Raw genomic sequence first — 25,486 nt, forward strand, 5'->3', positions numbered from 1 at the left:
TTTCTTCAAATAGAAAAGTAGAAGGCTGCTGAGTATCAAAAAATACTGCTGCTGAGTACCCAACCAAGTATTTCCTTCAGAAGAATTCATCTTGACTGGCGTTTGTCAGGTGTGGAAAAGACATTTTAGAGTGGCTGGCGTTACACACACACACACACACACACACACACACACACACACACATACAGTAAGCCTCACTAAAGTTCTAGGTGACATTAATATATATATTCTCCTGTACAAGAAAGGCCTATAGCCAGGGAAGGTCAGTCCTGGGGGCTGACAGGCAGTTGCTAGAGTACAAGCTGGGGTACCACAAAGCCCTTCCCACTAGCCTGCCCTTTGTCTGCAGCCTATTGGACAACAGCCTGGGCAATCAGGCAGTCCTATGTCCATATATGTCCCTTTACCCATCTCACTGTCCTCATGAGGTTCTGCCCCCACCCTCACAAGCAACTGCTCTGGAGCGCTTAGTGTGTGCATGACAGAATATCTCCTGTCAGGTGTGTGCGCACGTGTGCACACGTGTGCACATGTATTTCTTTGTGTTTATATGTTTTCGCTTGACCTGAGTTGGCATTCTCCCACAAATAATCTGTTTCTCTTGTTGTGGTTGTTGTTGTTTATTCCACTAAGTGCCCCGTTTTTAACACCGGCCCATCCTCAATGGACAAGCAAATCTGATTCACTGCTCTGACCTTAGGGGACCTGGAGAGGCGTCACCCTCAACTCACTCGTCAGTGGATGGCTTTGGGCCCTGAACACATCCACAGTATCTTCTAGAAGGGTACTATCAGCTCGCTAGCTACTCAAACCCCAATCCCCATGACCACCACTGTTACAGCACACATAGGGTCATGGGGACTATTCTCATTGGGATCAGGGCAATACTGCATGATTTCACTTATTAAAATTTCAATTTATATACAGAGTTAAAGCATGAATAGTTTTTTTTTAATTTTTTTAATATATTTGTGTTTTAATTTTAAATATCAGCCATGGGTTCCCCTGTCCTCCCCCCTCCCGTCCCTGCCCCCACATATTAAAATTACATTTACTCTAGAATATATTCAAATGGGACTAATTTAAATCAAATTTTTTTTTTTTTTTTTTTAAAAGACAAGGTTTCACTATGCAGCCCTGGAACTCATTATGCAGATGAAGTTGGCCTTGAACCATGTGCCTCTGCCTCCTGAATACTGGATTAAAGGCATACATCATCATGCCCAGGGTCCTGTCTATAATGAAGGTTATAATGGTAAAGGTACCAAATGGCACAGAACTATTAAACATGTCGGGTGTTAAGATGAATCCACATACGTCTAATCAATGGGTAATAGGGATTTATAAAGATATAAATTGAGGAAATACACTCACAAATTCAGAACCGAGTAAACAGCTGAAGTTATCCTCTGTTCTGACCAGGAGTGACTCCACCTGGCGGTTCAATCAGACCAGGAAGCAGGCAGCAGGAGGAAGGGCCTTGTGACATTTTAAGAGGTCGTGTACAAAGGCAAGAAGCACAGGGTCACAGGTGAAGCAAATCCCACTACAGTCTGGTACCTGCTTGATGCTCACCATAAGATAAAAGCGATCTCATTTAACCACGGGTGCTCTCACGTTACAGTGGGGTACATCCCACCAACCCACTCTGTTATCTGAATTCTGATTCAAAAATTCATTTAGTACAGAGGCTTCCAAGCATCGTATCTTAGCCTGGGCTTCCAGCACAGTAGCTTTCAACAGGATACTGTAAATGCTGATGATTGGCACGGGGAAAAGATCAAACTGCAAAATTTGAGATCTGGTTGCTACTGAATACGTTATCACGTTCAAACCAACGTAAGGCTGAAATACGCTACGTCAAACCATTACGTCAGCGATCATCTGTATTCTGTTTTCATGGGTAACCAGCGGCCATTATTTTCACATGCCAAACATGACGGACATGGGTCCCATGCACACACCATGGCACAGGCACAGAGAGCAGTGGAATATAATGGAATCCTGGCACAGAGCTGGTACACTAGGGAAGAAGGGACTCAAACACGAGTTTTCTAGACCCACGTCCAATTCGCTTTCCCAGAGAACAATAAAACAAGGAGACAAACAACAGAGCCTTGTTCCCCAACCACTGCACAAAACTGGCGAGGCCCTGTCAGGAGGCAGATAGGGCAGTTTAGGCCTGAACATCCAGGCATCTGTGGACTTTGAGAAGAATCCCGGCCTACCACGGGACAGACTTCTCTGGTGGTTGCAGGGCACATAGCTGCTCTTCCAGACTTCCAGGTAGGGACAGCATGAAACTTCAGCTGGTTGCCACTTCTACAGATATATACTTAGGATCTCAAAGCCCATTAAGACACTAACTCATCAACATATTTTGAGAAAGTTGTTGCCAAAAGCATTGAATTACTTTGCAAAGGTAGGTAGTAAATGCTGTGGGTAATAGCAAATAACTGGACAGTCTAACTGCCTATCAGAAAAAGAAATCAGTATCCTGTCATACATCTTTACTACAGAAGCTGTTGGTTATGGAAAACATCCTGGTACTTGCCATACTGAGGATGGATATCACATGATGCGTGACTGCCTTCCAGATAAAAGAGCAAGCGGAGTAACAATGTAAAATGGTCCTGCTCTAAAAAAGTAAGCATGTATGTATGTGTTTACATACATATATACATATACATATATGTACACAATGGAGTCCTACCTGTTCTATGTGGCTGTGCCATGGTGTGTGCATGGGACCAATGTCCATCATGTTGGGCATATGAAAATAATGGCCGCCGATTACATATAAAAACAGAATACAGATGATCACTGACATAATACACACACACACACACACACACACACACACACACACACATACATGTCAATGTGAATTATGTGCCATGTGTAGAGAATATTTCAGAGAAGAACAACACATTAATCCTGCTTATTTGGCTTCAGACAGAGTGTGAGACAGATTTCTATTTTTATTTCATACACTTCTGAACTCCTTAATTTTTAGCATATATCCTCATGCCCTTTTGTATGTAAGAATGTATGGCAAATGATTTGGCAATGCTTTGGTTACACAGATGTTATTGAAGAAAACTAGATAAATTCTATGTATTTTTTCTGAGAAACTTCTTATGAACCTAAATTTCTTTCAAAATAAAAAGTTAAAAATTATTTGTGGAAAACTGTATAGAATTAGTATTATTTCTTTTTAAAATTTACTTTTACTTTATGTGTATGAATGCTTGCCTGCATGTATGTATGTGAGCTATGTGTGTGCTTGACACCTGCAGAAGCCAGAGTAGGGGGGCACTGTATCCCCTGGAATTAGTTAAGGACATTCATGAGTCACCATGTGGGTGCTGGGAACCAAATCCAGACCTTCTGCAACAGCAGCCAGCAAGTGCACTAACCACTGGGCCACCCATTGACACCCCCCCACCCCACGTTTCTTCTTTTTAAAACTATGCCTGCCTTATGGTATAGAAGATTTATTTTCCAGATATTTATACTTAAATTATAAATGCAACATCTTTAATAGCTTTGGGACTAGTCAAGTTATCTGCTTCATTTCACGGAGTCTGAACAGTTATTGGTTATCAGAAATTGATTCATTTTACCAAAGCTATTAAACGTACACGGGGTTCTTTAGCATAAAGAAACTCCGCAGCAACATGGCCTTTTTCATTCCTGATTTTGGTAATTGGTGTCTTTGGTATATACACCATAGAAAATGACTCATCAATAAAAAGGAATAGATTACAGACAGCTAAATAACATAGATGGATAAATCTCTGAGATATTATACCAAATGAAAGAAGCCATTTTCAAAAAGACCTGTCTTTGTGACACTAAAAAAAAATGATAAGGGGAGAACATTTATAGTTGCAGTTTGGGGGTTGGGGGATGGGGTTGTAAAAGGGTGGCCTGAGGGCTGTTTCTAAACACAATGTTCTAAATATAAAGTTATAGGACACAGAAACAGAAACCACCTTACCGCACAGTTTCAGTTATTTATGGTCAACACTAACAAGTGAATATTAAGTATGCTTCTGAAGCGCCTGCAGATCTAGCTCATTCATTTTTAATGAAAAGACTTTGTACATGTTAAGTTTAACAAGCATCTTCTTTTATCTCAAAGTTTTTAAAGACATGGAAAACATATTCACCAAATGAATATTCACACAAGGGATTCCACTTATGGTAATAGCAGAATTATTGCCCCCCCCCAAAAAAACCTCCCTTGTTTAAACAACTAGGAAGGTTGCATTTCTGCGTTTTTTTAATCTGACGACATAAAACTAGAAAAGAAGTGTAGAGTCAGAGGCTAATTTTCTGCTGTACGAGTCTGTCACAGAAAAGTAGAAAGCAGGTCACTGGGCTAGGCAGAACTGTAACAGAGGCACACAATGCTCTGAGCTCACCAAAGGAAAGGAGCCCTGGGAAGTACACAGATCATCTGTGAAGTAACTTATACTTCAGATATGAATGGAAAATAGAGGATTCAAGCCAGAAAAATGTTCAGTGGGTAAAGGCACTTGCCAACAAGCCTGGTGACTTGAATTTGATCCCTGGAACTCACATAGTGGATGAAGACCTCTACAAGTTATCCCCCTGAGCTCCACATACATGCAACACACACACACACACACACACACACACACACACACACACACACACACGGTGTGGGGGGGAAGGGAGGGAGAGAGAGAGAGAGAGAGAGGGAGAGAGAGAAATATAATTTTGAAGAAAAAAAAAAGGAAACAAAGGCGCTTTCCCAGGTCTGGTGCTAGCTTTACCCCACTTTGTCCATGAGCAGATAATGAGGTCTTGGCCTGCCATGGACAGAACATGACATACCACAGCTACAAGGTCTAGCATTTGCCTAGAAATGACTAGGCAAATACGGCAGTATGAAACGACAGCCAAAACACGTGAAATTTAGAAATAACCACAATCCATATGTTTTATGAATTAATTAAAAAGCAAGATAATGAATGTAAATACCTAAACCTGGAGCTGAAAGATTATCACTTTAAATCCAAGAATGAATTTAATGACTGGTGCATGTAAAACCATAAATCAAAAACATCACTAAGGCAAATTAAGGATGATCAAGGAAACATACAGATATGCCGTCACAACTGCAAAGATGGGTGATGTTTTCAGTACCAGCTATTTGAGAAGCTGTAGTAAAAGGACCACAAGTTCAATGCCTGCCTAAGCTACGTGGTGAGTTCAAGGCTAACCTGGGCAACTGAGTGAGCCTCTGCCTCAGAAGAAAAACTGGAAAGCGCTGGAGATATAACTCAGTGGTAGAGTTCTTCCCTGTGTAGTATATGCAAGGTCCTGGGTTTAATCCTGTACCACCCCCCAAACAACAAAGATCTAAGTAGATCTTTAGAGCCATTCCAAGTAATGCTATCAAAATTCTGAGGGCGTTTTCCGTGAAAACTGACAAGCTGATTCTAAACTGTTATGTGGAAACACAAAGGGCCCAAATTAGTTGTATCGACTTAAAAATCAAAGTAAAATAAAAGGACAGTTTTACTGTTCTGAATATAGTGTATGCTACAGTATAGATAGAGTACAGTAGCTACAAACATAGACAAGTGGGGGCAAGAGAAGAAGCAGCGGTCCCAGCAATGGGACATGTAGCCATTTCCATGAGTGTCCAACGACTGAGAACCCATGTGGGGGCAGAAACGAAGTCCTTTTGTACCATACACAGAATTCACTTCCATCCACATTGAAATGTGAAAGGTAAGACATCAGAGCTTCTTTAAAAAAAAAAAAAAATCACATAGGAATTACCTTCACAGCCATGACACAGGGAAAGAACTCTAAGCCTGGACACAAAGGACACTAATCATACTGGGAAAAATAAAATCCTTCAGACCTCTAATACAGTGACTAATCTAAGCGGTGAAAAGATACAACATTTCTCTGAAATGTCACAAAGTGAGGTGACTGGATTAGTTTCCTGTGACTACTGTAACAAATTACCATGAAGCTGGAGACAAACAACAAAGAAAATTTATTGTCATCTCATGGCTCTAGACGTCTGAGATCCAAAATTAGTTATAATGAGCCAAAAGCAGATGCAGAAAGGCTTCCCTCCCTCTGAAGACTGCGGGCGGGGGATTCTCTCTCTGACTCCTCCACCTTCAGTGGATGCTGATGTTCCCTGGCTCATGCCTGCATCACCGCAACCTGTCTTGGCACTTAAATGGCCTCCCCCAACCTTTGTGTGTGTCTAACCTTCCCTCTGTCTCTTTCTTCCAAAGATCTTGTGATGGGATTCAGGGCCCACAAGAAACCCTGCATAACTCAAGTCAGGACCCTTATCCATATCCACAAGGTTACTTCTCCAAATAACATAACACTGATTCCAGATTCCAGCGTTTAGGACCTGATAACTGAATCCAGGGACAGGTCCTAAGTGTACCAAAGTGGGCACCCAATTTAAACACAGACATAGACTCGGACAGATGTAAGTGGGGACATACAGATGCAGACAGGTGGGGTTTTTGTTTCCCTGTGCTCTTAGAAAGGGTGCACGTCCTTCCTTGACATGCCTCAGGCAAACTTCTCTAGACTAATGCTATCATATTCGCTCTACCAAACCTTTTAAAAATCATACTTTAAAAAGATTTATTTTTATGTTATATGTATGAGTATTTTGTCTGCATGTATGTAAGTGCACTGTTGTATGTGCCTGGTTCCCAGAGAGACCAGAAGGGGGCACAGGAGCTCCTGGAACTGAAGTTATTGATGGCTGTAAGCAGCCATGTGAATGCTGGGAACTGAACCTGGGTCTTCTGCAAACACAGCAGGGGCTCTTAACCTCAGAGCCATCTCTCCACCTAAAAGCATACTTTTAAACATTTATTTATTTATTAGGTATGTGTGTGCATGACATGCACATGCAGGTCAATTCTCTAACCTTTCCTTCCACATGGGAACTCAAGACATCAGGTGGCAAGTACCTCTATCCAATAAGCTACCTTGATGACCCCTAAGCAACTCTATAACTAATGGTTTATATCATCTGCACATTTCTATCATCAACCTATAAAGTAAAAGTGAGGCTTTGAGAAAAACCCAGGATGCCATAGTCCTTCTTCCTCCAATGATGTGTCCACAGTTGACGTCTCTACTTCATGCCAACAGCTGTCACCCGGGCCTGGCCCACGACAGTAAGTTCAGTTCCCTCTCTTCCTGAGCCCATCTGTCTCAGAATGTCTATGCTGCTGGGTGCTCTCTCTAGCCCACTCTGACTGGACTGTGGGAAAACGTTGGGGCCAGCTCAACAGACCGTTCACCTTCTATGTGTTCCAAAATACACTCAGGGAGCTAGATGTTGGGGGTGTACCTGCAAGTCCCAGCTGCACTGTAGGATGAAGCACTGTCCTGAGAAGAGGGCACACAGCAACGACACATGGCCACTGCTCACTGAGGATACGCTGCAGGAACGGGGTGCCAGGCATCAGGCACGAGGGGAACTCTAGTCCCTCATGCGGTTTCCATGAGGATGCTTCTTTTGGCTTGACACCCCAGTAGATCAGCACCCTATCCCTGAGTCTCTTTTCGAGCTTCTAAGACATAGGTGAGGTTCAGCTCTCTCTGCAGGAGCGAAGTTTGACCTTCAGGATAAAGAGGAGCCTAAGAGTCAACAGAAGCCCTCAGAGTGCACAGCCCAATCCACACTACCTACCACCTGGGCTGGTGGCCTGGCCTGGGCAGACAACAGGGTTCTCCTGAAAGAGAGGGGCCCCTGAAACAAGGCATTCCTTCCTCTCTGCCAGCAAGGGCCTGATGCGAGAAACCAAGGCCATCGACAGGCCTGGCCAACACCATCAGAACAGTACTACAAGTCTCTTCCACGTCCAAGTGCTCCGTTAACATGCTCCTCCTATGGAATAGGCCTTGCCTACACAGGGACTCCCCATCTGCAGCGTCCTCAACAAAAACTCCCATGGTTTCTCATTTTTGTTTAAACATCACTCTTAAATGCCTTTCTTGTTTAGCCTCAAGGAAACTGAGACCTGCTGATCCTAAACAGACACATTCACCCTCACCCAACTGTTTTCCATTATCTCTCTTAACACTTATCGTGACCTACAACCTCCATTCCCTTTTACTAATATCACTGTCCCTCAAAAGGCACATCCGTGTCAGGGCCCATCCCTCAGCACATAGTTCACATCAACAATGAATGGAACACCCATTTGTGGCTCAAACCTCTCCTTAGAATTCCGACGGGCACATTATACTTCACAACATTTCCCCCGGGGTTCTGTTCAGACAGGTTCTTTCTTGAAACACTCCCGTCTTCCCAAACATTTTCCCTCAAATTCTGCCGTCTGCGGCTCTCCCCATCCATCTCATGATTATATATATGCAGCACTGCAAGTCAAAAAGTCTAGGCCTCGAGCCTTCACTTCCCACTCTCCGACTCTGCACCCCCAACTCCACCATAAGAAGTCACTGAAGGTCCGAATCTGCCTGCCTCCTCTGCAGCCACTACTCAATCTAAGCAGCCACCCTCATCTGGGAACACCACTTCCCGGCTGGTTTTTCTTGTTTGACTTTTGCAAATGAAGCCAGGTGTGGTAACACACACCTTTAATCCCAGAGGCAGAGACAGGTCAATCTCCCTGAACTGGAGGCCGGTCTGTTCTAGATAGTGAATTTCAGGCCAGCCAGGGCTACATAGTGAGACCTGTCTTGTCTTAAATGATAGATAGATAGATAGATAGATAGATAGATAGATAGATAGATAGATAAGAGGAAAAGGATAGATAATTATATGAAATTACTGGATGGGTGTTCAACAGTTATCACTGGTTTTTAGACAAATTTTTCTCTTTATTCTTAAGGATCATACATGTATACAATGAATTATAATCATACTCCCCCCAATCTCCACTCCAACTTCAATTTTTTTTTTTTTTAATAACCCAGTAAGTTCAATTGCTGTTGCCTTTGTGTGCACTGGTGCGGCGTCACCAACGGGATCATAGGAATCCTATCAGTACACATCTTCAAAAAGAATGATGCTTCTCCCCTAGAAACCGCCAACTGCCAACAGCCTTCAGTAGGGGGTGTGGCCTAGAGATCACCAACCCCATCTATGCCAGAATTTTGACTGGCAGGGCTTGCACGGTTCATGAGTTCCATAGCCATGTCCAGAGGACAGCCCTGCAAAGCATTCCCCCTCATTGTTTACTGCCTAAACTCTTTCTGCCTCCTCAAGCCTTATGGGAGAAGGTGGGGGTGGGGGTTGTGATGTAGTTTCCCATTTAGTGCTGAGCAATTCAGTCTTCTATTCTCAGTACTCTGACCAGCTATGCATCTCTGCACTGACTGCTCCCCACTACAAAAAGAAGCGTCTCTGACCAGCTAAGAACAGTGGACCTATGGCTATAAACAAATATTGAGGGGACTTTAAAAGAGTATGACCACTGAGCAAATTAACAATAACAGGTTGGTTCTACCCTAGGACCTGAGACCTCATCAGCCATGAGCTTCTGATCAAGATTACAGTCCCAAGCAAGAAATTTCCTCCTGCGGAATACACTCCAAATCCAACTGTTACTCTATACCAATCATGCCACTATTACACCAACGGACACATCTTGCCTGGCCAATTGGTGTTGCAAGGTCCAGCACTGGGAAAGACCACTGGTGTCTTTTTCCTCCTCAGCAGGCTGCATAGGACCTTCTGGAACTATGAAAGCCAGCCAGTAGGGAGAAAGTTCCCTGGTCAGTTTGAAATTGACTTCTCTATGTCCTACAACCAAAGTATATAGTGTCTTCAGCAATGTGGTCTTACCATGTAGTTACAATGGGCAGCCACGGACTATGGAAATAACCTGTGCCGTTCTGGAGACCTCTGGAACATTGTTGATCAATAACTAGTGGGGAGGTATCCCATGCCTTACACCATGATTTCATTGAATAATCCACATATTTGGGGATTAATGTTGTCCACACATGTAGGGAAATTCTATTTAAACTCTTTTAAGAGCTGTATTTTGAAATTAACTTACTAACTAATGGGTTCCCAGAGGGTTTTTCATACATCTTTAGTTTTGGTTAACCCACCCACTGCTCCTCTCCTTCATCTACCCACCCTGATCCCCACTTCATCTTTTAACCTCCAGTGTTCTCTCTTCTTTCATTACATGGATTCTACTAGCTTTCCAACTATTTTTTAATTGAAGTATTAGACAGTGGGCTTCCACATGGGCTTTTACAGACACTTCCTCTGGATTAACCCTCGCTTCCGCTCCCTGTTTTCCCCCATGTCCCCACACCCATCCTTGCCTTTCCATACCCAGTATTCTACCTCTCTACTTTAATTTTACCTATAACCTATTCTCCTCCCTCCCTTAAAGTGTACCTTCTCCAGAAGATGCTTTCTAGTCTCTTGGCTTCCGATCGTGCACCAAGATAAAGAAAGATCTGAAGCCAGGGCCACATATGAGAGGGAACATACGGCATTTGTTTTTCTGGACCCGAGTTACCACCTCACTCTGTATGATTCCTTTCAAGATTCATCCATTCATCTGCAAATTGTGTTATTTCCCTTCTCCTTACACCTGAGTAATACGCCACTGTGTGTTATGTACCACATTTTTCTGGAATTGAACATTTAAGTTGGTTCCGCTTCCTAACTGCTGTGAACAGAGCAGCAGCGAACATGGATGAGCAAGTATCTCTGGAGTAGGTGTGAAACCCACCGGGGAGCATGCCCAGGAGTGGTAGAGCTGGGTTATATGACATAAACCTACACACTGGTTTTCAAAATGGCTATCCTAGTTTACATTCCCGTCACAGCTGTGTAAGGGTGTCCCCCACACCACCCCGCCCGCCACCCCCACACTGGCAGTTACTGTCATTTGTGTTTCTGATGATGGCCACTCTGACGGGGGGAAATGGGATCTTAATGCAGTTTTAGTTTTCATCCCCAAATGTCTAAAGATGCTGAACACTTTTAAGTGTCACCTAGACATTTGCGTTTCTTCTTGTGAGAATCCTCTGTTCAGTTCCTTAGCCCGTTTTTCAAATCGGGTTGCTTATATTCTTCATGGTTAGCTTTTTAATTCCTTTTGTATTCTAGACACAACTCCTCTGTCGAATGGACAGCTGGCAAAGGTTCCCTTCCAGTCTGTGGGCCGTCTCTTCTTTCGCTTCACAGCCGTTTTATCTGTGCTTTACGAGATCCCACTTTTTGACTGTGGGTCTTATTTTCTATGCTACTGGAGTAGCCCAGTAGCTTTTACTCAGAGAGCCCCTACCTGTGCCTCTAAGTTAAAGTGCACTCCCTATATTTCCCCCAACAATTTTGCAGCATCAGATTTTTTTAAAACCTTATTTATTTGTATTTTATGTTCATTGGTGTTTTGCCTGCATCTATGTCTGTGTGAGCGTGTTGGATCCCCTGGAACAGGAGTTACAGACAGTTGTGAGCTGCCATGTGCGTGCTGGGAATTGAACCCAGGTCCTCTGGAAGAGCAGCCAGTGCTCTTAACCACTGAGCCATCTCTCCAGCCCTGACAGCATCAGAACTTATGTTGAGGTCCCCGATCCATCTGGAGTTCCGTTTTGGTGGGAAAAGGACCTAGTTTCACTTGTCTGCATTTTCAAACCCAGACTTCCTATAGCGCACTCTTTCCACGCGGGGTTGCTCCAGTTATCTTTGTTCTGCTGTGCCTCCATGTGAGTGCTGGCACTTTTTCCCCGTCTGTGAAGAACAGTGTAGGATTTTGGTTAGAATTGCATTGAAGTTGGAGACTGCTCTTGGTAGGACAGTCATTTCACAGCAGTCCTTCTGCCGATCCACGAGCATAGGCCGTCTTCCCATTTCCTAGTGTCCTTCTCGCGTCTTTCTTTAGTATCTCCAATTTTTCATTGTAGAGGCCTTCTGTGTCATTGGCCAGATTTATTCCTTGATACCTCATTGTGTGTGTGTGTGTGTGTGTGTGTGTGTGTGTGTGTGTGTGTGTGTGTGTGTGTGTGCGTGTGTGTGTGTGTGCGCGCGCGTGTGTGTGTGTGTGTGCGTGTGTGTGTGTGCGTGTGTGTGTGTGTGCGTGCGCGTGTGTGTGTGTGTGCGTGCGTGTGTGTGTGTGTGTGCGTGTGTGTGTGTGTGTGCGTGTGTGTGTGTGTGTGTGTGTGCGTGTGTGTGTGTGTGTGTGCGTGTGTGCGACAGATTTTGCACTCTGACACTTGGAAGTCTTTATGAGCTCTTAAGGGTTTCTTGGTGGAGTCGTTTGGGGTTTCTTACAGAAAGAAGCATTTCTTCTGAAAAAGGAAGATAATTAACTTCTTCTCTTCCTACTTGTATCCCTTATAATACTGTCCTAGCTAGACTTCGCGCACTACATTGAACAGAAGTGGGAAGAGCAGACACCCTTGCCTCGTTCCTGATCTTAGCAGGAATGCTTTGAGTTTTTGTCCATCTAGTGTGATGTTTGCTGTAGACTTGCCACATACAAGCTTCATTATACTAAGGTATGACCCCTCCATCCATAGGCTCTCCCTGACTTTCATCAGGAAGAATTGTTGGATTTTTAAGTTTTTTTTTCTGCATCTACAGAGATGATTATGTGATGTCTGTCTTTTAGTCCATTAAGGTGTTGGATTACATTTATTGATTTATATACACTGAACTATCTCTACAATGCTAGAATAATGCAAATTTAGTCACAAAAAAATGATCTTTTTAATGTGAAGTTGAATTTCATTTTTGAGAATTTTATTGAGGATTTTGCATCTTTTTGCATCAGGAAGGTGGGTCTGTAATTTTCTTGATTGAGTTATGGCTTTACGTGGTTTTGGTATCAAGGTAACACTAACTTTATAAGAGTTTAGAAGTAGGCTCAAGAGATGGCTCAGCACTGGCTGCTCTTCCAGAGGATCCCGGTTCAATTCCCAGCACCTGTATCACATGGCAGCTCACAACTGTCTGTAACTCCTATTCCAGAGGATCTGATGCGCTCATCCAGACATACCTGCAGGCAAAACACCAATGTACATAAAATACAAATATTTTTTAAAGAGTTTGGATGCTTCCCTTCCTTTTCTACTTTATAGAATAACTTGAGTAGTATTGGTATCAGTTCTTTAAAGTTCTGGTAGAGTTCTTCAGTGAATCCACCTGGTCTTGGGCTTTATTCAGTTGGGAGACTTTTTATTACTTTTTCAACCTCATTGGTAACATATGCTCACTATAAGGCTCTATTTACCCCATTCCTCTTGTGGCCATGACCTAACTAACCCACCTACTTGGGATGCCCCTCTTGTCACCCAAGCTGTCTACCAGTTTATAGTAACTTCCCATAGCCCCTTCTTCTCTCTACCAAATAAGAGAAGGCAAAAACAAAAACAAAAACAAACCATGCCTTTCTTTAGGACAGTGACTAAAGTGTATATAATTGTTTTAGGAGAAATTTCTTCTGCTTTTTGTTCCACTCTGTTTCTTGGTTACTCTTTTTTAATTTATGAGTGCCTTGCCTGCATGTATGTATATGCACTACATGTGTGTCTGGTGCTTGCGAAAGTCAGAAGAGAGTGTTAGGTCCCCTGAAACTGGAGTTACAGATGGTTGTGAGACACCACGTGGGTGCTGGAACTTGAACCAGGGTCCTCTGCAAGAGCAACACGTGCTCTTAACTGCTGCTGTGACAAATATCTAAAGCAACTTAAAAGGAGTTAAGATTCATTTTAACAAGTTCAAGCTTCAGGGCTGACAAGATGGCTCAGCAGTTGAAAGTGCTTTCCAACCAAGCCTGATGATCTGAGTTCAGTCCCTGAAACCCATGGTGGCATGAGAGAACTGGTTCCCAAACGCAGACCATGGTATGTGTATATTCATCCCCACCCCCCCACACACAACATTCACAAACAATAATCTTGAATGCAGAAGGGAAACTTTTTTTTTTTTTTGGTTTTTCGAGACAGGGTTTCTCTGTAGCTTTGCGCCTTTCCTGGAACTCACTTGGTAGCCCAGGCTGGCCTCGAACTCACAGAGATCCACCTGCCTCTGCCTCCCGAGTGCTAGGATTACAGGCGTGCGACACCACCGCCCGGCCCAGAAGGGAAACTTTTGCAGGGGAAGGAAGAGGAGCAAGAAAATAGTTGTGCCTTATTATGTCTGGGGACTCCAGAGCAGCAATTCAGTATACCTGCCCTATAAGAGGAATTTGACATAGTTTAAGACCAGACCCGTCTCTGAGGACCAACCCCAAGCAGAATGGTAGATGATAAGAACCAGTGATAATGTTGGAGAATGAGACCACGTTTTATGAATAAAGACAGAGAATTGTTTCTATCTAGTCACTGATGATATACAGTTGAGGAGGGACACACAGGATTTTCCAGATTATGCGGGTGACACTATTCCCCGTTTGTGTGTGGCTGAGGGAGATACACAGGCTTTATGGACTGTCAAGGTGCTGGCTGGTTCTCACTACTACTTCCCACCAAGGCAGCACTGTGTCTATATTGAGTTCTTCCCATCCCCTCCAATGGACCCAGCAATGACACATGCAAAACCTGTCTCACTTAGACAGATGTGAGTATGATGAAATTGACATTACTCGGTTCAAAACCAGAAGTCTGCCTCTCTGCCCTGAATATGGGAAAAAGGAAGCCCCAGGAAAGATAGATTCCCATTCCTACATCCTCTGGTGGAGCAAAATGTAAAAATAATGGCAAACGTGAAATACATATGTATTCACACACATACACACACATATGAAAGGAGAAGGGGACTAAGTGAAGAAAACAAGTTAGGAGCAGGAATAAGAGAGGCCACAAAGAAAGACAAGCGTTGTTTAAGTTTTCTCTTATATGTGGACTCCAGATCTAATTCTCTCAATACATATTTACGTGGCACTGAACGCAGACGGGGAAGAGAAAGGAAACAGAAGTTGGGGGACAATTGGTGGCAATGGGATGAACATGAGCAAAGTATAACAAATACGTATGTAAAGGTCACAATCAGACTATTTCGTGTGCCAAAAATTAAAGTTAGAAAAATAATGAAATATACTAGTTTTTGGACTATGACTCATTAATAACACATTCCTTTAATTTATAAATAAAACACCTCCAGTTTCCAAATACTTTCATACGTTGAGTAAATCTTTACAAGAACCTTGAAATGTCAAAAAGATGTTCACCTCCTTTTTACAGCTGGCCAAACCCAAGTTCAGACATGCTATAAATCAGTGACTTGCCAGATGGCACCAGCTTCTAATGTGAAAACCCCAAAAGTCTGCTTGAAACAGTCTCTCAACAGCAACCACAAACTATACAATCCAATAGTACGGCGTGGAGCGAGCTCTCTGTGAGCAGGGCAAGTGTGGCTCTGCCAAGATAATCACTAACCTATCTGGCAAAATGAAATGTGCCGGTCTAGGACGGGGTGGGGGGTGCTGTGACTATACCAACTCTGGGGCTGCCAGTGCGCTCTGCAATCTCCTTCTATGAACATTCCATCGTCTGCCTCCTTCTCCACTTAAGCTATTTCCTTTTTCAGATTCTCTCCGGGGCACACAATCTTATGCCCTTAACATATATGTATATGTTATATAGGACACATATATATATATATATATATGTGTGTGTGTGTGTGTGTGTATATATATATATATATATATACCCTTATATATGTCTAGAATAGCAACAGTATAAGTAGATTGAATTGACTTAATAGATATTTCCTCAGCTGATATACTCTCGTTCTGTCACAAGTTATGAAGTTTTTACTTTGAGGAAATAATTTAGTTCACTGTCAACTCCTAGCAAGCACTCAAACACATAACTCCGCGGAATTGAAATAACAGATATTCTGGAGCAGAAATCAGGAGCAATCTGCAAAAACACATTTGACATGTAAAAGCCAAACTACAACTATGCGATTTTCCCAGAGGAGCCATATCAAATCCAGTACAATAGATTTTTTTTTTTTTCAGAAACATTCCTAACCACACCTCCAAGGAGAATCAAGAATTCTCAATTGTGGGGCTGGAGAGATGGCTCGGTGATTAAGAGCACTAGCCGTTCTTCCAGAGGACCTGGGTTCAATTCCTAGCACCCACACGGATCTGACACCCTCTTCTAGCCTCACCAGGCATGCATGTGATGTCCAGACAAATATGCAGAGAAAATACCCATAGAAAGGAGGGAGGGGGGAGGGAGAGAGGGAAGGTAGGTCAAAAATTCACTAAACCAACTTCAGCAAAGCAGACCAATCTAAAGTTAAAGAACAATATTAAGGAAAAACAGATTCTAAAAGGTCAAAATGCATTTAAGTCTCAAAAGCAGAGTTAAGAATCAGATGCATTTCCTCCAAGGCTTGGGTGGGGGGCAGTTTATGGAGAACTTAACTCTTTTCCCAGGCCTCCTGAGAGGTACAGCATCCAAATCGAGGGTGTAACTCACCATCTCTGAAGCTGTCTTATCGCCCTATTCCGTGTCTAACAACCACTTATCTGACTTTTTAACTTTTAAATTTTTCATGTAGAGGGCTGATGAGGTGGCTCGGCGGGCACTTCCCCTCTAATCTGACAACCTGACTTTATTCCCGGAACCCCTAAGGTGGAAAGAGAGAACCAGCTCTGTGCAAACTGACCTCGGACCTCCCTACACATGCACCGCGGCCCTTGCTTGCCCCCTAAAGTGTAAAATAATAAATGTATCCAAATTCCATAAAGGAACGAACCTCCTCTTAAGTGTTAACGTGTTTTACATCTGCTACACTAACGCACTTTAGCCTCATAATCCACAAAGCGAGTGCTCTTACTGCCTCGTTTTATAGATGAAGAAACTGAGGCTCACGAGGCAGCCTGGAGTTCTAGGGGTGGGGCTCGGCTTCTGCATCCCCGGCTTCCTGCCTGCCCACAGGCTGCAAGGAAGACTCGGGAAGCACAGACCATGGCCTTGCCGCTTCGAAAGCACAGACCACAGCTTGGGCAGTAAGACGGCCTTTTCGGAAGAGTCCGCCTAGGCCCACCTCCCAGCCCGTCCCTCCGGGTGTCCTTCGGAGGCCGGGCACCCGCCAGTCTGCAGAAGCTGGCGGGGAGTCCAGCGAGCGGCCCACCGGCGCCAGTTCCCCCAGGCAAGGGATGCAGAGGGAAGGCCGGCAGGGGATCCCGTGTGAGGGTACCCTGCAGGTCCCCGGGGTGACGCTCCCGAAGAGTGGGGGTCCCTGGGCGGGGTCTCGGGCGAGGGTCCCGCTGCTCTCACCTTCCGACAGCTCCAGCTCCAGCTCCGCCAGGCTCTCGAGCACCTCGGCGGGCAGCGGCGCCGCCTCCAGAGGGCATCCGCGGTCGGCCATGGCCGGTGGCTGAGACGTTCCCACCCCCCGGGGCCTGCAGACCCGCAGCGGCTGCCCGCAGCCGGCAGCAGGCGGGGCGCGGCCGGGGCTGCCTCTCACCGACGCGGGCACGAGCGCGGGCGGCTCCAACTCTGGAGCGCGCCGGAGACGCGCGTGCGCGGCTGAGGGGCGGGGCAACGCTTGCGCGGGTACGTCGGGCCGGGCCCCGCCCAGCAACTCTAAAAGCTCGCTTCCATTGGCCAATAAGCCACGTCGGAGAAATAGGGAGCTTTACTCCTCTAGGGGGCGCGCCAGAGGAGCGGTGGGCGGGGGAGAGGGACAGAAGCGGCTCCGGATACGCGCGATCCCTACAGAAAACTGACTTCAATGTCGCCCAGGTGACCCTCCTGGCAGGTTCCCCAGCCTCTTCCTAAGGAATCCTGCTGGCACGCTTAACTCTTAATCGGCGTTCCTGCTATATGATGTCAGCAAACTCCTTCTGGCATTTTTCTCCTGTCTTAAAGTGTGTTTGCTTATTGCTTTTCACAATAACCCTGGAAGTACTGTGACATTGACCAAGAAGGATCTCCAGCAGTGTCTCAGACCTTGAGATGACCTTGGGACATGGAAGCATAGACATGACATGTTGGAACCTTAGTGGAATTTTTGAAAGAGCTGTGCCCAGAGCTGAGGGCATATATAAATGGACAGACTGGTGGCGTGCAGTAGGTATCATTCCAGTTCTTTGCCAGAGGTCCTACCCTGGTGCACACCTCATCGCCTAAATGAGTAGGGTAGGAGAACAAAAGTCTGGCCTTTGAGTCCAAACTGAACGTCTCAAGAGCTGTACTTTTGTTACAAAGATCTAGCCAGATCCTTTAGTTCCCCTCGGGTGGCAATTGCAAGTAGGTGAGTGGGCTCTCTTCTCGTGATAGTAGCAGGCCCTACAGTGTTGAAGATTTATGAGTCAAGCTGACAGACTTGGGGCTTCAAGCCCTGAGAACTGGAACCTTAAAAGCTCAAGGCTTCCAAGCCTGAGACATAGCTCTAGTGCCCGGGTTAGAGGTTAGACGCTCTGAGTTCCAATCGTCAGTGGCCAGCAGCTAATGAAATCATCATAGCAACAACAGAGGTCAGCACCAGCTGGTATTAGAACCCTAAACCTTGGGCTTTAGCACCCTTGGCCTTTACAGCCTACTAGTGTTGTTACCAAGCCTTGATAATGAAGACTCTTTTCCTTCAGGGCTTGGCAGCTCCCAGAAACTCTCCTAGTCAAAGGTGCCTGCTCTCTCTCACTGCTTTCCTCAATCCTGCTCCTCTCCCCGCCCCCCCCCCCCGCCCCACCACATACACACTTCTTTCCAGCACTCTATAGCTACCTTCTTGCCACTGACTACCATATCATCCAGCCCTCTCTACAGACATCAAAAATCCCAGGGAGGCAACAAAAAGCCCATTTTGGAGGCTTTCACTGGACCTAATATTACGTCATCAGGAAATGGCATAGAAAGGTATTGCCTGCTGACTAATCTGGTTATACAGCCAGGATGTGTGGTATGCAAACGATAGACTATTTATTCACACCGATCACTGGCTTGTATAGGAACCAGCCACAAGCTTTGCATGCAATTTGGTCAATAGTTTCACATTTCTCCAGTCACTGGTTTCTTCCTAAGGAATTGCTCCTCTGTCATCCTGGGTGAGTATAGCTCCTGAAGTTCACTGAAGCTTGTGAAAAGCAATCGGGATTTGGCCTTTCAGAGCTGGTGCAGACTGTCTGGAGTGGTTGTGATTAAGGTGACTGGAGCAAGGCTTCCTAGATCAGGTGTCTTGGAGTCAATTGCTCTAGATTATCCATCTCGCCGCTGGAGTATTTTCCTAGTGATTGACATGTATGCAAAACAGCCAGACTTGAAGGCATTCCAGCAGGTTGCTAGGGAGGGGGGCTGCCCAGTTGACAGTCCCTCACTCCAGGCTGCCAGCCAGGCATGAGGGAAAGATCTACTTGTCCTTCAAAGACCTCAATTTTTACTCATTCATATAGAAACAAAAACTGTTTACAATAAAGACTTAAAAGTTCAACACAAAGATGGGCATTTTAAACAGCATTTAACGATGTTTAAAGCATTTAACAGTGATTTTTTTAAGGCTTACTTTATGGGTAAGTGTTTTGCCTGCATGCATGTCTGTGCACCACATGCATGGAGTGCCCAAGGAGACCAGAGAGGGCGTGCGATGCTCTTCAAACTGTAAGACTGTTCTTAGCCACCATATGGGTGTTAGGAACCAAACGTGGGACTTCTGCAAGAGCAGCAAGCACTCACTCTTAACTGCTGAGCCACCTCTTCAGGCCCACATTTATCCTTTTTTTAAGTGTTTAGCCACTGCTTTAAGGCTCTAAGGAGAGTTGGGTCTCTCTGTCAGTCTTTCTCCACAGCTCCTCAACAGGCTGAACAAAATTTTGCCTAGAAAACATGTACTTTATTTACCCCTTCCTCTCCCAAACCTGTCTTCTTTGTTTCACAGGTGTTGATACCAGATAAATATCATATATCCCAAACTCTATCTCAGCTTCCATTTCTGGAGAGATCATGCCACTTCAGTTAAAGCCAGCAATGACATGGGTTTGAGGTGGACTCAGTCATCGGTATAGACAGACGTAAGGTGAACCAGGGAAACTGGATACACGGCAGGCGAAATGTCAGACACATATAGTAACTATAAGGAAGGTAATGGGATTCGTCAGTACCACTGGACCTCAATAAAAACAATGGGCAGCTGATAGCAATAAAAACAACAGGCAGTTAAGAGCCAAAACCCTATGAAATTGCATGCCCAAAACAAAAACCAAACAAACCCAACAGTCTTTTGCAGCAGGATGATTAAAGGCCAAGAGGGAAATCCCTGAGTAACCCCAAACATGGGATGAAATGCTGAAATGAAACAATTCTCTAAAACCAATTTTGGAACCTTGGTTGGGAAAAGCTGGGCCTGTGACACACGGGAAATATCCGTGGATATTACTTTCAAAAATTTTGACCCCTTAAACTGCCTGGATACCTTTGTAGCCTGTCGGCAGACTCATTTCCTAATTAAGCCTAGCACTCCTCCTCCTCCTCCTCCTCCTCCTCCTCCTCCTCCTCCTCCTCCCTTTAGCCTCGGTGATGATTAATTTCGATTATCAATTTGGCAGGATCTGGAATCAACTGAGAGACACACCTCTGGATGACTCCATAGCACATTTTCAGGAGAGGAAAATCTTGCTCCTGAGTGGGCTCTACCTTACAGGGGTGGCCCAGACATGCTGTTGCTGCTGCTGCAGCTCTTGCCATCCATCACTGACATCAGAACTAGGTCCTTCTTGCAAAATGGACTAATGACCAGTGACCATCCTGGAATCCTCCAGGCCTTTAGCACCAGATCAGAACGCTGAGGCATCTAGCTTCATGGACTGAGCAGCTATTGGGTCCTAGTCTCTCCAGCATGCAGACAGCCAGTTTGGCTGCCCAAATAAGTGCATTGTATTGTGTAAGCCGTTCCAGTAAATCCTCCTTCAGTATACCGTCTATTGGTTCTGTTCCTCTCGATAAACCCTACTAATACACCCACCTACTGGATACTAGACAGAATTATGATTACTTCTGAGCGTAATTCAGATAAACATAATGAGATTAAAAAGGGCCCTGGAGTCCCACCTCACCCTCCAAAAAGCTGTGCATTCAATCACTAGCTATTAGAAACTGAGCCAGCTCAACACGGTTTACCATACCAGAATTCTGGAGGCCAGAAGTCTTAAGATCAAGGTGTTGGACAGTGTTGGTTCCAACTGAGCCTGCAAAGAATAATCTGTTCCATTATCTGTCTCTGGCTACTGCTAATATTTTATGTTTCTTGCCGTATAGATGTTTTACCCCAATCTTTGCCCTCATGTTCACATGGTGATCTTATGTGGCAGTGTGTTCAATTGTCAGTGAACATTATTCATACCTAAAATGAGAACACTCTAATTAGTTCATGTTAACTTGGTCATCTGCAAAGACCCAATTTCAAATAAGGTCATAGTCATAGGCATTTGAAATTAGGATTTAAATATCCCTTTGATTGGGGTGGGGTACAGTTCAACCCACAAATCATAATACACAGCCAACATGTGTATACTGGTAGAATCTGAGAAGGACTGTATGAGGTTGGATAATGAGAATGTTAATGAAGCAAGCTAGAATGTAAAACTGGGCAGTAGAGTTCATTGTCATACAAGGAATCTTCCAAGATGAACCTCAATACCCTGGCAAAGAAATCCTTCACTTATGAAGAACTTTACATTAGGAGTGATCAGTCAGATGGGTAACATGGAGAAGGTGCTGGAAGCTAGTGATACACAGATGTTTCAGAGATAAACCCTGCAAGAACTGAAAGGCTTGCTGTATCCTAACTGATCTTAGGGCTAGTGATCAGGGGTGTTCCAGGGCACCCCAAAGTAACAAATTTACCACACCTTGCACTCCCTCCCTACCATCAGAAGGAGCAGGAGACACAGCCTGACACTGCCAGTTGAATAGCCTGAGGACTTCTTAGAAACCTCCACTCGGGTGTAGCTAAGATCTTGACATGCCACAGACAAGAACTGTAGGACAACTGGATAAGAGATGAATATAGAGGTGCTAGCTTGCTCTTGACGGCTGGGATACCAAAAGGGGGACAGCGCAAATGGTATCTGTGTTGCAGAGCAACTACTGGGATCCACACATTTGGAACCCGCAGGAAAAGTCAGGTAGTGGAGAGAAGAAAATCGAAGCTAAAGCAAGAGAAGATGCTCTCAAGTTTGACCCTTAATACAGAGAGGGCCGGGCGGTGGTGGCGCAGCCTTTAATCCCAGCACTCGGGAGGCAGAGCCAGGCGGATCTCTGTGAGTTCGAGGCCAGCCTGGTCTACAGCGCGAGATCCAGGAAAGGCGCAAAGCTACACAGAGAAACCCTGTCCCGGGGGGAAAAAAATACAGAGAGGAAAAATCCATGATTCAGCAAAGCTCAGTGTATGAAACCATGATAGGGAGCCGACTATCTGTGCTGCTTGAGTTGGGAGATGTTTTCAGCAGGAAGTGAAAGACCGTCTCACAGCCCAGCTTGCAAAACAAGGGGGCAGATGGGATTCGTCTGAGTGATGTGAAAGTGGAGGAATTGAGTACTGTAACTATGTATCCCTCCCAAAGACAGATTATGTATGAGAAAATAGAAGTCCTGATGGTTTGCCTCACATAGGGACACTTGGTTATCACTGGCTGAGGTCTCCATGAATGTCAGGTGTTGTGAGATACTTAATTACACTGTGTTAAAGATATGTCATTGTGATTGGTTTTAATAAAAAGCTAAATGACCAATAGCTAGGCAGGAGGTATAGCAGAGACTTCTGGACAGAGAGATGCCAGCCAGATGCAGAGAGAGCAAGACATGCAGGAGGAGAAGTAAAAACCACGAGTCATGTGGAAACACGTAGATGACTAGAAATGGGTTAAGAGCTAGTTGGACAAGCCTAAGCTATAGGCCAGGCTTTTATAATTAATAAGTCTCTGTGTCACTTTTTGTGAGGTGGTTGGCTCAAAGAAAAATCTGAAAAAAAAAAAAAAAGAAAGAAAGAAAGAAAAATCTGCCTACAATCAGGGACCGGAAGACAGTGGAGAGGGGACAGGCATTCAAAGGGAATGGAGAATGGGAGTGTTTGATGCCCAGCTAGCTCCCTGGGCCTGAGGGGACAGTGTTCACAGGAGAGGGAGAAGTTGACTCAGTAGGCACCCCTGGAGTGGTAAGGTACCTTAGTTAGTAGCCTTTTCGCACCCCAGGGTAGGGTATGACCTCCATGAAGAAGGAGATGCTCGGGTGGATCTGAGTGTCTGAGACTAACATGTAAGTCGATTCACAGAGAGCTAAAGAATCCAAACGATGAAAAGAACAGAAGCAAAGGGGTCTATCTGGGTCACTCAAAGTCAAATAGGACAAGATTTGTGTTGAGCTGGAATTTTTTCTTTGGTTTCTGTTTGTTTTTAAGACAGGGTCTATGTAGTTCTGGAACTCACTCGGTAGATCAGGCAAACCTTGAACTCACAGAGATCTGCCTGCCTCTGTCTCCCAAATGCTGGGATTAAAGGCATATGCTGCCCTGCCTGGCAAGCTGGAATTACTGTGGCAAGGACAGAGATGCAAAGCCAAATGCTATGCTAGTGAGCGCCTATAAGGCTTTACTGTGAAAACAACTCAAGAACAGCATAAATGTTTTTTTTAAAGTGCACAGGTAAAAAAGATTACGTTTGTATCATCAGTGGGCAGTTATCCTGGAGGAGGATAAACTTCAGATTAAGCTGGGCGTGGGGAAGCATGTATGCAGAGGGTAGACTATTCATCCAGCCAGAGGACCTCTCTCGGCTGTCCAGTGGGGTTGAGGGAGGCAGCAGCTGCAGGTGCAGCCACACCTTCCTGCTAACCAGCTGCAGCTGCCTTCCCTGGGGCTGGGGAGATGAAATGTAGCCCACAGCAGTGCCCCAGGATGAGAAGGCAATGGTTTAGAGCAAATGATTATGGAGGATAGAGAGCTAAGTAAGATAATGCCTCCCATACGTGCCTTTGTCCCTACCACTGCTCTTCTGAGACCACTGATACAAGCAATGTTATCTTTTCATGCCGTATTGGACTCCTGCTAACAGTTTTCTTCAGCAACCTCTTAACCGCCAACTTCTGAGACCAGCTGGCACTTGCCTGGAATGGATAGCAGCAGCTCTTCATTACATAGATGACATAGTACTGAATGTCTTACAGATTTTTAAAGGCATCTACACAAACAGAAGTTAAAGGATTTGGAAGATGGCATCTATACTCCTCCAGATCTATACTCCTCTAGAAGCCACACAGTTGTTAAATAACAATCCCAGTAGCTGGGGATGAACCACTGATATATCCAGAGAGGCCCCTAGATAAAGGCTACCACCTCTGAAGCTGGCTGCCTAGCAGGCCTAGATTAGTAAATCCCTACTGTTGAAGACACCGTATGCTTTGGTTGTAGCACATAGGGAAATCAAGCTGGGACTGAACTGGAAGGCCCCTCTATGCTCAGCTGACTTTTAAATAGTGCTTGCAAGATACCATGCAGGCTGTCTTCGTTAGGGTTTCTATTGCTGTGAAGAGACACCACGACCACAGCAACTCTCATACAGGGAAACATTTAACTGAGGTGGCAGCTTACAGTTTCAGAGGTTTAGTCCATCATCATCATGGCGGGAAGCATGGCGGTGTGTAGGCAGACATGATGCTGGAGGAGCTGCTATTTGCTGATATGCAGGCAGCAGGAAGTAGACCAGGACACTGGGCTATATCTTGAGAATAGGAGACCTCAAAGCCTGCCCCCGCAGTGACACACTTCCTCCTAATAGTTCTACTCCCTATGAATTATGGGGGGCGGTTACATCCAAACTACCACACAGACTGCTGGCGTAGAACTGTCGTTAATGGCAGGCTTACAACTACCGGGTTGTACGTACTGTACACTACACTACCAACATGCCAGGTAAGATTGGACTGCTGCGGAAATGGCGGCACAACAGTTAGAGGTACAACAAACTTTGTGATTGGATTAAAGCTTTCTCCAAAGGAAGGGATTCACATCTGGCACCATAAGGCTCGACCGAAATCTGTGACCAAGGAGGTCACAGGCCCCAGTGGAGAAGCAATTGCTCCTTTTATTAAATGAGTGTAATATGCCTATCAAATAGTGGAAGAAAACCCCTTTCAGTGTGGTGTTTACTCAAGAGACTGGTCAATATGCCACGAATGACCGACTCACGGTGGTGTGAAGGCCACTTGGTCTTGTGGGTGGTGAGAAGGCAGAGGTAAAGACAGCACCCTGTTGGTGTGGAGTGCTGAAATAATGGCAGGTAGTATATGCTTTGAGTCCTCGCTCCCACAGGAACACAAACCTGGGGACCTGGGGACTAAAGACAGGAATAGTACTGGAGGAACTTTTGGTTCCCACTGCTCACTTTCTTACTGTGGAACCATCTTTTGGTTTACCGTAAATGTGTATTACTCTCATTGGCTAATAAAGAGCTGACTAGCAAATAGCTAGGCAGCAAAAAAAGTTAGGTGGGGCTTGTGGACAAAAAGAGCG

At 44.9% G+C, this 25,486-nt stretch overlaps 1 protein-coding gene across 4 annotated transcripts in view; it reads right to left on the bottom strand.

Annotated features, from left to right (window-relative positions):
• The window catches only part of Dip2a (disco interacting protein 2 homolog A), an 84,427-nt gene extending 66,924 nt beyond the window's left edge, over positions 1–17,503 (bottom strand). For all 4 annotated transcript variants that reach the window (XM_036167981.1, XM_036167980.1, XM_036167979.1 and 1 more), the window contains exon 1: positions 17,266–17,503. In XM_036167981.1, coding sequence (XP_036023874.1) covers positions 17,266–17,356 — 91 coding nt within the window. In that variant the 5' untranslated portion in view covers positions 17,357–17,503. The remainder of the gene's footprint in view (positions 1–17,265) is intronic.
• Between the last annotated feature and the right edge of the window lie 7,983 nt (positions 17,504–25,486).

Source organism: Onychomys torridus, chromosome 18, assembly GCF_903995425.1.
Source record: "Onychomys torridus chromosome 18, mOncTor1.1, whole genome shotgun sequence".
In the NCBI taxonomy this organism is placed as follows: domain Eukaryota; kingdom Metazoa; phylum Chordata; class Mammalia; order Rodentia; family Cricetidae; genus Onychomys; species Onychomys torridus.